The sequence below is a fragment of the Physeter macrocephalus genome, chromosome 2 (genome assembly GCF_002837175.3).
Source record: "Physeter macrocephalus isolate SW-GA chromosome 2, ASM283717v5, whole genome shotgun sequence".
NCBI lineage: Eukaryota > Metazoa > Chordata > Mammalia > Artiodactyla > Physeteridae > Physeter > Physeter macrocephalus.
This window is the reverse complement of record NC_041215.1, coordinates 122488583-122503895: the sequence shown is the minus strand read 5'-3', so window position 1 is coordinate 122503895 and position 15313 is coordinate 122488583. Positions and strand designations below refer to the sequence as shown.

At 40.0% G+C, this 15313-nt stretch overlaps 1 protein-coding gene across 2 annotated transcripts in view; it reads left to right on the top strand.

Moving 5' to 3' along the window:
• Positions 1-13772, top strand: part of EPHA4 (EPH receptor A4) — a 135174-nt gene extending 121402 nt beyond the window's left edge. Inside the window, exons 12-17 of one of the 2 annotated variants that reach the window (XM_007101339.3) lie at positions 3324-3385; positions 3841-4050; positions 5932-6081; positions 9581-9774; positions 13060-13215; positions 13552-13772. In XM_007101339.3, coding sequence (XP_007101401.1) covers positions 3324-3385; positions 3841-4050; positions 5932-6081; positions 9581-9774; positions 13060-13215; positions 13552-13666 — 887 coding nt within the window. In that variant the 3' untranslated portion in view covers positions 13667-13772. Of the gene's footprint in view, positions 1-3323; positions 3386-3840; positions 4051-5931; positions 6082-9580; positions 9775-13059; positions 13245-13551 lie in introns of both variants that reach the window. The other variant, XM_055090146.1, reaches the window with a different exon arrangement.
• The last annotated feature ends 1541 nt before the right edge of the window (positions 13773-15313 follow it).

The window sequence follows — 15313 nt, the reverse complement described above, 5'->3', positions numbered from 1 at the left end:
GCGAACCCGGTTCCCCTGCATCGGCAGGCGGACGCGCAACCACTGCGCCACCAGGGAAGCCCAACAGATGCATTTTGCGAAGCAGACCCTGAATACATCTGTAAGACTGGCTAAGACCAACTTATAAAGCACCACATGGACAGGGCAGCTGAAATGGTTACTATTGAAGGTGGCTCTGTTCCAGAAGCCTTAGTACCTATTACAGTTACTACAAGTCAGGGATCTTGTAAGCCTGGGGCTATGTCTCCAGGATGGCCAAAGTGCCGTTTAATTTGATTCCAGGTGCCTGGGAAAAGCGTCCTCCGTCAACCGGTGCAGAGTGGCTGACGCAGTGGGTGAAGTGGAGGTGTAAACGTTGGATGTTAGGTCTGGGGCAAAGGGGACAGTAAGACACAAGGGTACACAATCTTCAGGCAGGGAAAAATTGGAAATTACTAAAAAGTGAGAGCAGATATACACTAATTCAGAGGTCCTCAAACTTAAACATACATCAGAATTCTGGAAGACTCATTAAAACACTTTCCTGGACCTCATCTTCAGAGGTTTGATTTAGTGAATGGGAGCCCATGAGTTCACCTTTCTGAAGAGCTCAAGGTCAATCAAACTATAGTCCCTGGAACCACACTCTGAGCGCCTTTGGCCTAGTGGCCAAAGATTTACACATCATCTACTGCTAGTCAGTTATGAGGCCTTGACTAGTTGCTCAAGGTCTCAGTTTCCTCATCTGTAAAACAGAGTTAAAAATGGAATGGAATATTTAGCATGTTTGGCATAATGCTTTTTAGCAAATGAAAAAAAAAAACAACTAAGTGTTAACTGGCATTATTGTGTCTTAAAAAGTACGTCTTTCCCCACCTTTGGAATCCTTCAAACAAGGAACCTTGGTGCTAAGGGTATATAATTTTTCACCTAAGGTGAAGGCTATAATTAGCCTAGAATAGCTCTATTTGCTTTTTAAGATGAGTTTTACAGACAGGATATTTTTTCTGTGGCCTGTGGCCTGTGGAGCTGCCCAGAGCACTTCACTACTTTAATTAAAAGATAATATTCCCTTTAAATACTTCTGCGGGTCCATTTTCTCAAAAGGAGGCTCTGTTCAGCTTGGGGTGCTTTTCCTGGGGCAGACAGTGGTTTTTGTAGCACCTCTGCAGAAGAGCAAAGAAACAGGGGATCTTTGTGTTGGAGTCCCCACTGCACCTCTAAAACCTTTGGCTATTACAGCTGTAACTGTTATAAACTACTGGATGCATTTGCATAATGCACTTGTCACTGAGTTAAAATGGTTTAAAATTTCCACCAGAGGAGCCATCCCCTTCCCCCCACCTTTCCCCTCCCCAGTGCCTCCCTGCCTATTCCGGGAAAGGGTCTGTCTCTTCCCTGGAGCCCAACCCGGACCCATTTCATAAGCCCCTCTGTGCTTATGGAGACATTCATCTTTATTTCTCTTGTAGAGCTCATAAAGATTCTGACAAATGGATACTTTTCATAAACAAAAAAAATGGAGAATAATTGTGAAGATAGTACGGACAGTCAGACTAGGGAGGTGTGAGGGTTAAAGAGTGGGAGAGTGTGAATTCATGACTGGACTTCCTTGAGTAACTTTGTAAATGGACAGGGAGACTATAAATTCTCGCCACTACCCCGCGGATCTTCTCCTTGCTTCCCCACATTTCCAGAGGGACCTGGGGAAATGGAAGTAGGTGTTAATGCACCATCAGGGGAGTCACCCCTTCTCATGAGCTGACAAAGTATCATTTGATTGAGGCAGGTTAATTAAAACTCATTTAGATGCATTTGTTCTATGTGGTCACAGATGCAGAGGGTAAATGAGTCTGAGGGCTAAAGGCTTCCTACTAATATTGATGGAGGATGGAAAGGTGTACGGGGACCACTCCCTCCAGCCAAGGGGAAAGAGATTAGAAGTGGTTTTGACTCATCCTTTGGTCTACACCGAGATTCCTGCTTTTTCTGCCTGCTTTCATTCATCACTTGAAAATTAAATGTTCGTGGTGGTGTTTGCTAATCCAACATTTTTGCCTCAGAAAGATTTCTTAGGCACGGTACCAAATGTTCAATCGAAGAACAAATTGATAAATGGGACTTCACTGAAATTAAAAACATCTGCTCTTCTAAAATTTTGCCTCTGAAATGAAGACATTTCCCCTTTCCCCACACCAGGACAGAGTCTCATCTGATAGGGGCTCTGGGTGGGAAATGTACTCGTTTAAAATAATTCTGGGGGCTTTCCGGCAGTGGCACAGCCCAGCCCATTTTCCCTGACTGGATGTCTACATCCAAACAGTCCACAAGGACAGCAATAAATATTTTTGATTTTTTTCAATCTAACATTTTATTTTCCTCACAGGAACTCTTCTGTTCTCTTGGCTTTACCCCTTGCCTTAGTAAAATATCGAAGATTTACACCCCACTGCCACAAATACCCATTAGAAGGAAGGAATTTCAGACCTTGAGTCCATTGCCAGGGATTAAGAAACTAAAGAATGATCCTTATTTCCCAAGGTCCTCAGAAAGAAAACCAAAGTGAAATGAAAGTGTTTCCCACTTCTCTCAAACCTTAGAATCATTCTGATTTCTTTGCTTAGAAAAGGGAGAAGGGCACACAAAAAGTTCTAGTCCTGAATTAAAATTGCTGCCTAGGATGAAATCACTTATTGACCCTTTTCTGTGATTTTGTTGTTGCTGCTGAGGTTGGCAGCTTAAGGAAGCAAATAGACTGAGTTTATTTATAGATAGGAAAAGGGAAAGGAAAGGATATAGCCCCTGACCTGACTGAGGCAGGGGGAAAAGCTAAGATGGTACATGCTTGAGCTTTAAGATGAGTCTGGGTAATGAAGTATCCAACATAGCTCCCAGAAGCTTGGGTTCCTCTAAATAGGTAACAAAAAAGTTTCTCTGTTCATTGATTCCTTTAGCATTGCACGAGTGGCTCTTCTGGGGACGGAATTAATTAATTATCTTAAAGATTTTTTTCTCCTTTCAACGGGCCATTTATCTTCTTCTCCATTTGCTTGAGAGAGCAAATACCCATCCACATGCTCCCTGGATACCAGAGGCCACTTTATTAAAGACCTTGTCAACAAGCCGCCCAAAGGGTTAACCTTCCAGATGGAATTCAAACCTACTCGTCCTTTTAATATTTCATTCCTAGCTCCCCACAGCTGAGGCATAAGCTTGGCTTGTTTTAATTAAATTAGATCGCACAAGACAGGTGTCCTGGCAGGAAAATTGCGCACAGCCCATTTTTATCTCATTAACTGCGGTGCTCATCAAGGGTTTTGTGTTTTTCTTTCTGGAAACTCTAGGTAAACCAGTAATGATCATAACAGAGTACATGGAGAATGGCTCCTTGGATGCATTCCTCAGGGTATGTGACTACTTTATATTAAACCCAAGAATGTTGGTATTTAGAAAACTCTAACAGACTTGGAGTATTTGTTCTGTTTGGTTGTATTCATGGACTTTTTTTTTAATGAGGCAAAGGAAGAAGAGGAGAAATAGAGAATGATGTGATTTTTAAAGGCTCTTCAATAATCCACGTACAAGGAGGGTAGTATTTGATTTATTCTTGTATGGTGGGGCTGTTTGAGCCATAGATTCATTACAGTTGGATAATTTCCATCTATTACAGGAAGCAAACCCAGCTCCTAGAATATACTCTACTCATGAATTAGTGACTTTGGTCAAAAAGGCCCGGAAATCATATTGAGTGTCACTGCACACCGGATACAGATATCAAAAAAGATCCAAGTAATAAATGCTTGGTGAAAATTAATTTGGCCTAATGCTAATGAGATTGTACCTTATTTCTTTCCTCTGCAGAAGAATGATGGCAGATTTACGGTCATTCAGCTGGTGGGCATGCTTCGTGGCATTGGGTCCGGGATGAAGTATTTATCTGATATGAGCTACGTGCATCGAGATCTGGCTGCACGGAACATTCTGGTCAATAGCAACTTAGTCTGCAAAGTGTCTGATTTTGGCATGTCCCGAGTGCTAGAGGATGATCCAGAAGCAGCTTATACCACCAGGGTAAGAAAGATTTGTGACCTCTGGGCTTTGACTCTGATGAAACTGTTCCTCTCACTTTGACGTTTAAACCGTTTGTGATTTTTACAAGTTTCCTCATCCTTCAGAGCCTCTTCATAGCCATGCATCCATTTTTAAACCATGTTTCCAAGAGGGATTTTGAAACAGCCTCTAGATGTGTGACCACTTTACAAAGCCACAAGTTAGAGCGTCACTTATTATTGTATTTTTTCACACTTAATCTACCTTCCTTCCTTCCTTTTTTCTTGTATGTTTTAGATTTTCTACTTGGTTCCTTTTTATTATTTAAAAACAAATCTTATTTTAAACAGGACAGAACAATATTTCTAGTCGGCTGCTTACCGAATCTGAGAATGTATATACAGGATTTATAAAACATTTACACTACGCAAGGTTTCCCAGTATCTAATGGCCTGCGTTTTACTACTGGTAGATAAGCCAGGATTAAGGCACAGTTAAGAGTTATCAGTATACAGTTAATGGCTATGCTATCTTAGCCGGACAATCTGAATATAAGATACTAATGGAATAAACACAGAATCATAAAAGTTATTGGCCATTAGGGCTGACACTGTTAAAATCAACATGAAGCAGACCAGCCATTTTCTTCTTTTAATGCTCACCATTTTGCATCTGCAATGGTAAACATTGGGGTTTTTTGGTATAGTTTGTTGTGGGTGGGGTGTATGTGTGTGCGTGTGTGTTTTCTGGTAGTGTTCAGTTTCTTTGGCTGTAGTTTTGATTCTTACACATACCCTCTTCTGAATTCAAAGTCCATTCATTCAGGAAAGAATACATCCTTGTCCATGCTAAAGACTTTTTATTTTTCCCCAGTAGTTGGAGAAAGGAAAGTAAAAGGAAGCTTCTCGAATGATACATTTACATAGCCAAAATATTTAAGGAAAGCAGAAGGCAGCACAAGTGTCTTTTGCTGTATGGAACAAGCATAAATGTAATACAGTGTATTTTCAGAGTAAACTGCAGTGAATCAATGCAATTTGCAGTACAATTTACTGCCCTGTTTAGTAGCTCTAATAAAGCAAACTTTTAAATGATGTCCTCTTGAACAGCTTAAGGGTCTGAATTGAAGTTGAATTAATTTCCCCAGATGGAACCCTAAGAAATTTGAAACTCCATTAAAAATACCTTGCACATAAGCATAATCAAACAAGAGACATTTGAGACCTTTAAACTTTTCTTGGGTAATATTCAATTGCTTTACCATTTTTGCAGGGGTTTTTTAGAAAAGTAAATAATAATCAAAATCTGGCCCTCCTGCCATTAAAATTACTAATGGCTCTAGCATCTGGTATTATTTGACTTCCCCTAAGAGCCTGTTTAGCATATTATCTTCTAGCTACGTTGGTCATGTTTCTCGGGCTCTATAGGAGTTGGATGACAGTGGGATGGATAGAAATGTTCATATTTAACTTCTGTAGGTCATGGTTTCCAAAGCAGTATTAAGTATTGCCTTTGTGCTGCTGGGTGAGAGAATCTAACAAGAAGTCAAAATTACTGTCAGCTGCACATCCATTGATATATACCACGGATAACATGTGTCTTTTGTAAAACCTAAAATGTCCTTTCTTCTACAGTATTGCCTTAAGTAGAGCTCGGATAATAGGTAGGCTTTTAAAAAAATAATTAAACATATTAGTTGCTTACTTCCCTGTGACTAAAGAAAACATATGAGAACTGTCTCAACCTGGAAGATTTTAGTTAGAATAAACAAATATCCTGTTATTGTTTGGAAAGCTATCTCAGGAATGCTGTTGCCCTGCTTAGCAAACAGTAACAACATTCAGAAAGTAAAATGGCACATCAGTGTACTTGGGGGATAACCTAGAGCTTGGATGTTCACAGGGTGGTAAGATTCCTATCCGGTGGACTGCGCCAGAAGCAATCGCCTATCGTAAATTCACATCAGCAAGTGATGTATGGAGCTACGGGATCGTCATGTGGGAAGTGATGTCGTATGGAGAGAGACCCTATTGGGACATGTCCAATCAAGATGTGAGTCTTTATGTTCTGAAATATATGTCTTTGCATTAATGTATGATGGAGTAAGTGTTGAGCTTGAAATGATACATTAAACTTAAAATTCTTAATACAGATGCGTCTAGTAATCTAGCTAAAACTTATGGTCCTGGATTTCGAGGACCAAAATTACAAAGGCTTAATGGTATAATATGGGAGCTAGCTAGATAGATAGGTGCATAGCTTGATCGATTAGTGATATGGAACAGTACTTTTACTTTGTTAACTTTCAAACCCATACTGAAATAAAATTAAACCTTGAATTTTAAGAAAATGCAAGGATATCTGAAAAACACAAATTTCACATGAGATGAAACTGACATGAAAGGTTTATCGGAAGAAAATTAGTGACTATTTTAAAGCTGGCAAAGTTGTAATTAGAGCTTGCCCCTTGAGGACTCTAAAATAAAGCTTCACTAAATGACCCTTTGTAAATTATACACATCCCTTTAAATGTACCATCTGGACTACTTTGTAAGGGAGTATCCACAATGCCTCCAATTTTAGAAAAGCATTCAATAATGACACTAATAAGATTCCAGAGTAATAGAATTTAATTACAAACATCTCCAGTGAGAAAGGAAAAAAACAAACCTAGGCAGGGGGATCTTCCTAGAACACTTATTAGCTAATTCTGGGAAGGTGTTAGTTCGTTCTAGAAGGGTTGGAAATCAGAACAAAATAAAATGGCCATTTCTTGAACTTTCCTAATTTTTTTATATGAGAGGTAAAATATTATCATAGAGTGTGTTTACGAATGTGTGGTATTCAATTTATCAATAAAAATTGTATATTAAAAACAGGTTTTTTAAAAAAAGTTTTCTCTGATGTGGAATGTTACCTGACCATCTGTCTTGTCCTGAAACAACAGGATGTTGCAATTAAGTGAAAAACCTGGTGCACTCAAGAAATAGGATGTTGCCTTCTCAGTAGAAGAATGTTTAGAGCAATACAGAAGCTAATGCATTCTATGTCCAGTGGGGCAAAAAGAATTCTCTAACCAGAATAAGAGGAACGGTAGTGTTGGTTGACACTGTAGTATCTATAAATTATAAAGGAAGGTTCATAGCAAATAGCAAGAAAGACAGCAGCTAGCATAACTGATAGATAATTACAGGCTTGGAGACAGACTATGGGAGTGAACAGTGTGTAATCTATTGTTTGATGTGATTATGCAGACACCATCAAGTACCTTTCTTGTATAGTAACATTTGGTTTTGAGTTAGAGACATTCAGAGAAACAAAGACCAACAACCTAGAGGAAGGAGTGGTGCCTGTATTTACTTATTTAATTATTGGATATTTAAGCTTTTCTTTATTTCAGTTGAGAGCGGTGGCCAAATGCTCATAAGAGCAGAATATCTAAAGATGTTGTCAGTTTTCCCACCCTAAATATTTTCAGACCTATAGCTTTGACAGCTTCTATATTATATTAAAATAATTTTGTTGGTTTAAACTTTCAGTTGTCTGCCTTTATGCATGAAAAAGCATCTGAAGCCAATTCTCTCCCACAGATAATATTGATCTATCATTCACGTGTATTTGTCTCTGCGTTTGAGTCTGTGTAGAACAGGGATCTATAGGAAATGTAACTGGAGAATTACTTTCATGGGTAGAATTCATTTGGCATATGGTGAATGGAGTCAAAGTAACTGTTAAGAATATGTCAGATTTATCAAGTTTTTTGTTTGTTTTAATCCTCTGCCTCCCCCCCCACCCCAAAACATTCAGCAGTAAACTGAGAAAACATGCTTTGTTAACCCACAAGCCATCTTCCAAGCTGGCAGTGTATAGGGAGCTAATGAAAGAATACTAAGCAGTCTGAGGGTTTGTAACAAATTGTGTTAACCTGGCATCAGCCCAGTGTTGCTTGCATTCTCATCAATTCAATGTAAAATGTTTTCATCAAGTCTAGAGTCAACACCACGCACCTGGAAAGATAAAAGAAAGAGGATCAAACTGACCTACTGTCATTGCCAGAAATAAATAGAATCACGTTCAGTTAGATAGCATATAGAAGTCTACTTTAGAAGGAGAAGTCAATTAATACTAATACAGTAGGAAGTTGGCAAAAAATAACATGGGAGAAAAGGGTTCAGAGGGCTCAATAAATCACAAGATGATTGTTCAACTGAAACAGTAGTAGTATCCTGGTTAAAAGAACCACAGTTACACTGGTACATATAAACTGGACCCGACTGAATTGATTATTTTCTCTTGAAGGCCAGTCATTGAGCAGTAATAGACCCGCCTCAGGGGGGCTCTGTCATGATCACTGACATGGCTGCAGCCAGTGGTGGTCTCACTAGGAGCTGTCATTTTAGTAGGGGGGAAAAAAGGACTGATTTAAAACAATTAAAACTTTTAAAAATCCCCAAAGAAAATCACCTCCAGAATCTCATAGGATACCCGTAAACCCAGGTTATGAGTAGCCAAGAAATTAAGAAGTAATTCCCCTTTTAAAATTTGGTATGAGTCATATCATATTGTGTTATTGGAAGTCACACCCTGAAGAAGGGGCGTTTAGAGAAAAGCCAATAAGAAAGTGCTGTAATACCTGTGAAGATAGATTAGAAAAATTAGAATTAGAAGAAAGCCCGTGGAATGATTTATGGCTTATTGGGCAGGAGGCAATTATCACCTACCATTATAACTTCTTTCCTTAGGTGTGTAAGGGTCCTCTTTAAAATATCAATGCCCCAAGGAAGGTTTTTGTTAATTATTTTTAAAATTTTAAATCTGGTTTTGAGCACCTTTATTTAACAGGGTCAGTTGACAGCCAACTGAGACCAAGAAAGAGATACAGAATTGGTAAATTGGTGTATTTTGGTCTTCCCAAACTAAAAATGGCTGCGCATCTGGCGGGGTTGAGGAATGTGCTATTTCTGAGAGCGGTAGTGTCTCCTGGATTGGAAGGTCTGGAAGTTGGGCTCTGGTATTGACCCACCAGCTGTCTGAGCCAGAACACAGAGGCTTCAAGTGATGCAGAGGGACTTCTGTTTTGTAGGCAACTATTAATGCTTCCTAAGGAATGCCTTTAACACTAAGCTCGAGTCTCTTTTGCGAAGAGTGTTTAGCTGCTAGAAGAATAAGAGGGTCCTCGCCCTGTGGTCTCTGGGGGCCAGGCCAACACCATGTGGTTGATCTGATTAGGTTCTTTGGAACACTGGAACATTGTTCCATTGTTCCAACTTTGGAACATTGATGCTTCTTCACGTTGGAGTTTCAGATGGGCATTGTTCTACCATTGGAGAACCCCTCACGGCAACAGCTGGCTTCCCTGCCCTGTTGCCAGCAATACTCAGGTCCAGCTCGGGCTTCTGTGGAAGAATTGGAGCCGTTCCCATGCTTAAGCTTGCTGGCAGCTTAACGGACAGGAAACTTGCTGAGCAGGAGGGTGAACCTCTAACAACAGCTTGCCTGGCAGCTTAACATACCATTATGGGTTTTTTGTTTTGTTCTGGTTTTTTGATAGGTGATTAAGGCCGTCGAGGAAGGCTATCGGCTGCCCCCTCCGATGGACTGCCCCATCGCCCTCCACCAGCTGATGCTAGACTGCTGGCAGAAGGAGAGAAGCGACAGGCCTAAATCTGGGCAGATTGTCAACATGTTGGACAAACTCATCCGCAATCCCAACAGCCTGAAGAGGACGGGGACCGAGAGCTCCAGGTCAGCCGTGCTTACTTAATACTGACGTATGAAAGAGTACATCAGAGATGGCAGGCAAGCGGTGACTCACGTTAATTCCCACCTTCTAGCCAGAGGCCACTTCACAGCTGTCTGCAACCTGGGTGGCTTCTTCCTCGAGTATTTCTGGTAGTTCTTTTCACCATTTTGAAGACCCTAGTACTTGTCAGGCCTCAAACAGAAGTCAGAAAAACAAATTTAAAACAACAGCAACAACAAAGGAATAGCTCAGGTGCTTGTTTTGTGAGGCTGGACCTGAAAACGTAGGAAGATGGATGAAATGTACTTTGGCAAGATGGTCAGGTTACTAGATGCTGTATTTTGAAAGGGGAAGGAACATGGTTTAGCAACAAATAAGAATTCGAAGACATCTTTAAGTCGACTTAATAAAGTGTGAATTGTAGCAAGAGATTCCTGGGTTTCAGTTCTTAAAGTTGCTCTTTTCTGAGTCTTTCAAGAGGGGAAGGAAACAGGACCAAGATAAAAACTGATCAAGTGACAAAGCATGCAGATGAATATTTGAGAAGAGTTTTAAAAACTAAAATGATTGAATCACCTGTAAAATAGGTAGTTACTTCATTGAAAAGAGCAAAAAGAAGCATTTCAGTCCAGAAAGAAGATAAAGATACTGCAGGTCTTATGATTAATTCAGTAGGAACTTTTCTACCTGGAAATTGGGCTTTACTGGTATAAGATCCAGGATACCTAGATGCCAGTCCCATTGACCATTGTTAGGAGTTAAATGGTTTAAGAAGACAGGCATAATAAGATTAGGTGATTCAGGCCCGCAGGAGGAGAGGCATCTACTCATCTCCAGATCTGTGCTTCTCAAAGTCTTCTCTTTCATCAAGACCCTGAGTTAAAAGTAGGAAGACATTTTCCCCATAGTATCCAAGCCCTTCCAGTCTTGGCCAGCACTAGGATGCTCTCCTCCGGTCTTTCTCTTGAAAACTTAGCCTACAGGTTGGAGGAGAAGGAATAACGCTTACCATTACAATATGTGAGGAAAAGAATTGGGAGTTCACAGCAGAGATACCCTGTGTTCTCTGAGGCTTTCAGATCCTTTACCACTAGCCACCATACAAAGAGTTAATGACCATGCTCTCCTGAAATAACACTGGGCTGAATTCACATCTTCTTTCTGCCACTGGTAGCTATGTGACCTAAAATAAAATCCCCCATCATTTCTGGTCTATTTTTGGTTCTTCTCTTCTCTAAGAGGGTGAAAATAGATGGCACTAAGGCCTCTTTTCCAGGTGTAGCTAGTTTCTTTTATTCCAAGGTAAAACTCCAGCTTTTTATCTCCAGCTCCGGATGCCACGTTATTTTGTCTGAAGGTTCTTTGGTACTTGGGGCTTCTCCTGCTGGTATAAACCCTTTAGTTGCTAACATTGTATAATGTGTGCTTTGCACCAAAGTACAGGACAAATTGGGTTGTTGGACACACTTTTCTCACTTCTAGATTTTTCTCATTGATGGTACTTAAGAGCTTTGATGCTTCTTACTGCTTGCTGATAATGGAAGGTAGTATAACATGGTATGTGATTCAGCACAAAATTAGGCAAATGTCACAGTGTTCCACAAAGAGCACAAAGACTTCCAGAACAAGCTTGAGAATGACCCTTAGAGTTCATTCATACTGAGTAAGGATATTTTCATTCTAAGGTCATTTTGACCTTGTCAGGTACCTAGAGCCTCCATGTGGCCCTTTTAATGCTTTGGCTTAAAGTTAGAAGTAAATGCAAACTTTTGGTTTTTGTTCATTAATATTCCTGGTAAACATTCAACACTAATGTCTAAAATTCTATGTGGTAGTGTTTGTTATTGGCTCAAAATTGGGAAAAGAATGAAATCTTGATGATTCTTACCAAAAAAATCTGCAGAATTTTACTCAGAAAACTGGATTTAATTGAGATAATGGACAAAAAAAGAAAGGTCACAAAGACAAGCTATTATTTGGACACAAAACTGATTGATAAGGCAAGTCTTTGTTAACATATCGATATAAAAAAAGAAGTAATGCAAATCAAGATAATTTAGGTAACAATTAAAATGAAAAATCGATTGGATTAATTCTACGATGTAGAAAGTTAAGCCATTAGAGGGACTTAATTTTGTTTTTACAAGAAAAGGATTTTTTTGGTTGAAAATTCAGTAGTGATGATATAATTCTGATTTAAATGTTCCTATTCAAGCAGCATAGTCTCAGGGTGAAAATCAGGTCAAAATGTTAAGATCAACCACATTCTATAATTTCTAGGGAAAGGGAGTTCAAGAAAATAGAACTTAACAAGTAGCAAGGTTGCTATACAGGTAATTATAATAAAGGTGGTATAAAATACCCTGTTAATGTCTACCTTATGATTATTAAGTAGTTTGAGATGAAGATGACTGTAATTCTCTTAATAAATACTTTCCATAAATAGATTATTTATTGTGTATCAATATCGTGAGGGATGACAGAATACTTGCCTTGAACTCTAGTCCCTCTTGACAGTGACCTAATGTAAAACACCTGGCCTGAGAAATGCATCAACTAATAAATAAGTTAATAAGAAGTGCTTGGAATTTGTTGAAATGATTCTTTTAGGAGCCCGAGCAAGGGAAAACGAGAAGCACATTCCACAACCCAAACAGTGATCAAAGTGGCCATTCTTCCTGCCAGTCTTGGCACACGTGCTGGTCAGGCTGCGCTGATTAAAGAGAGGATTAACTCCCTGCTGTCCCAAGTTTGTTTGAATGCCCTGAGCCTGCCTGCAAACCTAGCTGGAAGCATGCCGGACTTGAACTATCGCTGTTTTCTCTGCTTCCATCAAGTCTGGCAGGTTGCAAGCTCACAGTTTTCCTTACTCATCCTTCACTAGGGTTTCCATAGTTGCTGAACTAAAGTCTGTGATATTCAGTGCTGGCAGAGACTGGACCCTTCCTTCAAAGACTGAGCTGGTTTCAGCCACAAGGGCTCCCCCAATCTTTACCCCAGGCTAGGATGTTAAAAGACTTGCTCAGATCCTTAATGCATTAAGAGGTCCACATAAAACAAATGTGGGAAATGAAGTTAAGAACAAATAGGGTGATTGAGACATGCTTTTGCAGCTTTATGAAATTAGGGGCGAAAAATCACATGATGACATTGGACGTTGGTGATTCCATCTAAAGCCTGTTCTTGATGCTTCGGTTCCCCTCGCCTGTCTTAGGCCATTTGACTTCTGAGTCAGGCTGTCTCTCTAATAATTCTTGTCTGTCTACACTTTCTCATTCCATTTCCAGACCTAACACTGCCTTGTTGGATCCAAGCTCCCCTGAATTCTCCGCCGTGGTATCGGTGGGCGATTGGCTCCAGGCCATTAAAATGGACCGGTATAAGGATAACTTCACTGCTGCTGGTTATACCACACTAGAGGCTGTAGTGCACATGAACCAGGAGTAAGTACTCAGCGATGTAACACAAAAGGGTAAATCTAGATTTCATAGTATTTTGCTTCTTCTGCTTTGAGCTGCATAATCATCCTACTCATTTTTTAAAAGAAAAGAAAACCGGAATGCCTTTCATTTTGATTGATTGAGTGTAATTTTGCACAGCCTCTATAAAGCACCTACATTGTTGCATTCAGTTGCTTAATTAAACATTGTAATACACCTGCCTTGTTGTGCTGTATTAATTGTGGCTGCTTCAAATGCATGTCTGCATGAAGCCCAGAAAAGAGATTCTCAGCCCTCATCACGTTTTCCACTCCCACTTTCTTCTCCCCCTACTTACAGTGACCTGGCCAGAATCGGCATCACAGCTCTCACACACCAGAATAAGATCTTGAGCAGTGTCCAGGCAATGAGAACCCAAATGCAGCAGATACATGGCAGAATGGTTCCAGTCTGAGCCAGTATTGAATAAACTCAAAACTCTTGAAATTAGTTTACCTCATCCATGCACTTTAATTGAAGAACTGCACTTTTTTTACTTCGTCTTCGCCCTCTGAAATTAAGGGAAAAAAAATATCTGCAGCGTTGCTTGGTGTACAGATGGCTGAAACTGTGGGGCTTACAGAAATGACAACCGTCATTTGAATGAGACCTGGAACAGATTGTTGCTCAGAAGCCCATCCATCCATCACCAATTTGTAAAATACATGTACCTATATAAATAGAACACCGCCTCCGGTTTCAAGGCCGTATTTGCTGCCAGACACTGAGCTTCTCCGAGACATCCTTGACCTTCTCTCCGTTTGGAATTACAACCGCAGTGTTTTGTTTGTGGCATAAATTACAGTCCATCCTTCTTTCACTGGAATGAAGACCATGCCCATTTTTGAAGGACTCAGTTAAACTTTTAAGGCTTGGTTCGTACCGGGGATAAAACCTAGGTGAACGTCCTGTGACTCATCAGTGTTGCCGCTTGGTGCCCTGGCCACCTGGTGGATTATGCAGACACGCGGGGCTGGAGAGAAAAGGAAAGTGGATTTTAAAATAATAATAATAATAATAATAATAATAATAATAAAACCCAAGCATCATACCCCCTACCTGGACAAACGAGGTCTGTTTCTTTGGGCCCGAGGCTGTGCCGTATAAGTCTTATCTGGGGACTCTACAAACTTATCGGAGCTACCTTATGGATAGTGGATTGTGACAATCTTGTGTAGGGAAGTTTCATACTTTTCTCCTTTAAAGACGCAAACCCAAATCTACAAGGTAAGGCAAAAGAACCAGCAATGAGTCTTTCTCCAATGAAAGCTTTTTTTTGGAAACTTTATCTTATTTGAAACACTGAGCAGTAAATATCTTTCACGGCTATCAGGTAGTTTGGGTTTTTTTTTAAGATTTCAATCCTCTTGACATTGGGAGAGGAGACCCAAAGCAGTATGGCTTCTCTGCTGTTCTTCCAGGAAGAAGTGAAATAGGAACTATATGAGGTCAGGATGGCATCTAGACCTCCACTGGCTGTGCTTTCTTTCATACTATGAGGGTCCTCTTGTCCTTTGGTGCCCTTCATTCCTGCCACAGATGCTTACCGAGCATCTTTTGGGTACTGGGTAGTAACCTCTAACCTTGCTGGGTCATGCACATGCCCCATTCTTTGGAGAATTTGCTTCAGTTAAGGAATACTGGAGGGTCTTTCCGTGAGTTTCATTTTCTTTTTTCTTTTTTTTTCCTTCTTTTTTTTTTAATTTTTATTTTATATTGGAGTATAGTTGATTTACAATGTTGTGTTAGTTTCAGGTGTACAGCAAAGTGATTCAGTTATACATATACATAGATCCACTGTTTTTCAGATTCTTTTCCCACAGAGGTTATTACAGAATACTGAGTAGAGTTCCCTGTGCCATACAGTAGGTCCTTGTTGGTTATCTGTTTTATGTACAGTAGTGTGTATATGTTAATCCCAGCCTCCTAATTTATCCCTCCCCCACCCCTTTCCCCTTTGGCACCCATAAGTTTGTTTTTGAAGTCTGTGAGTCTGTTTCTGTTTTATAAATAAGTTCATTTGTATCATTTTTTTAGATTCCACATATAAGCGGTATCATAT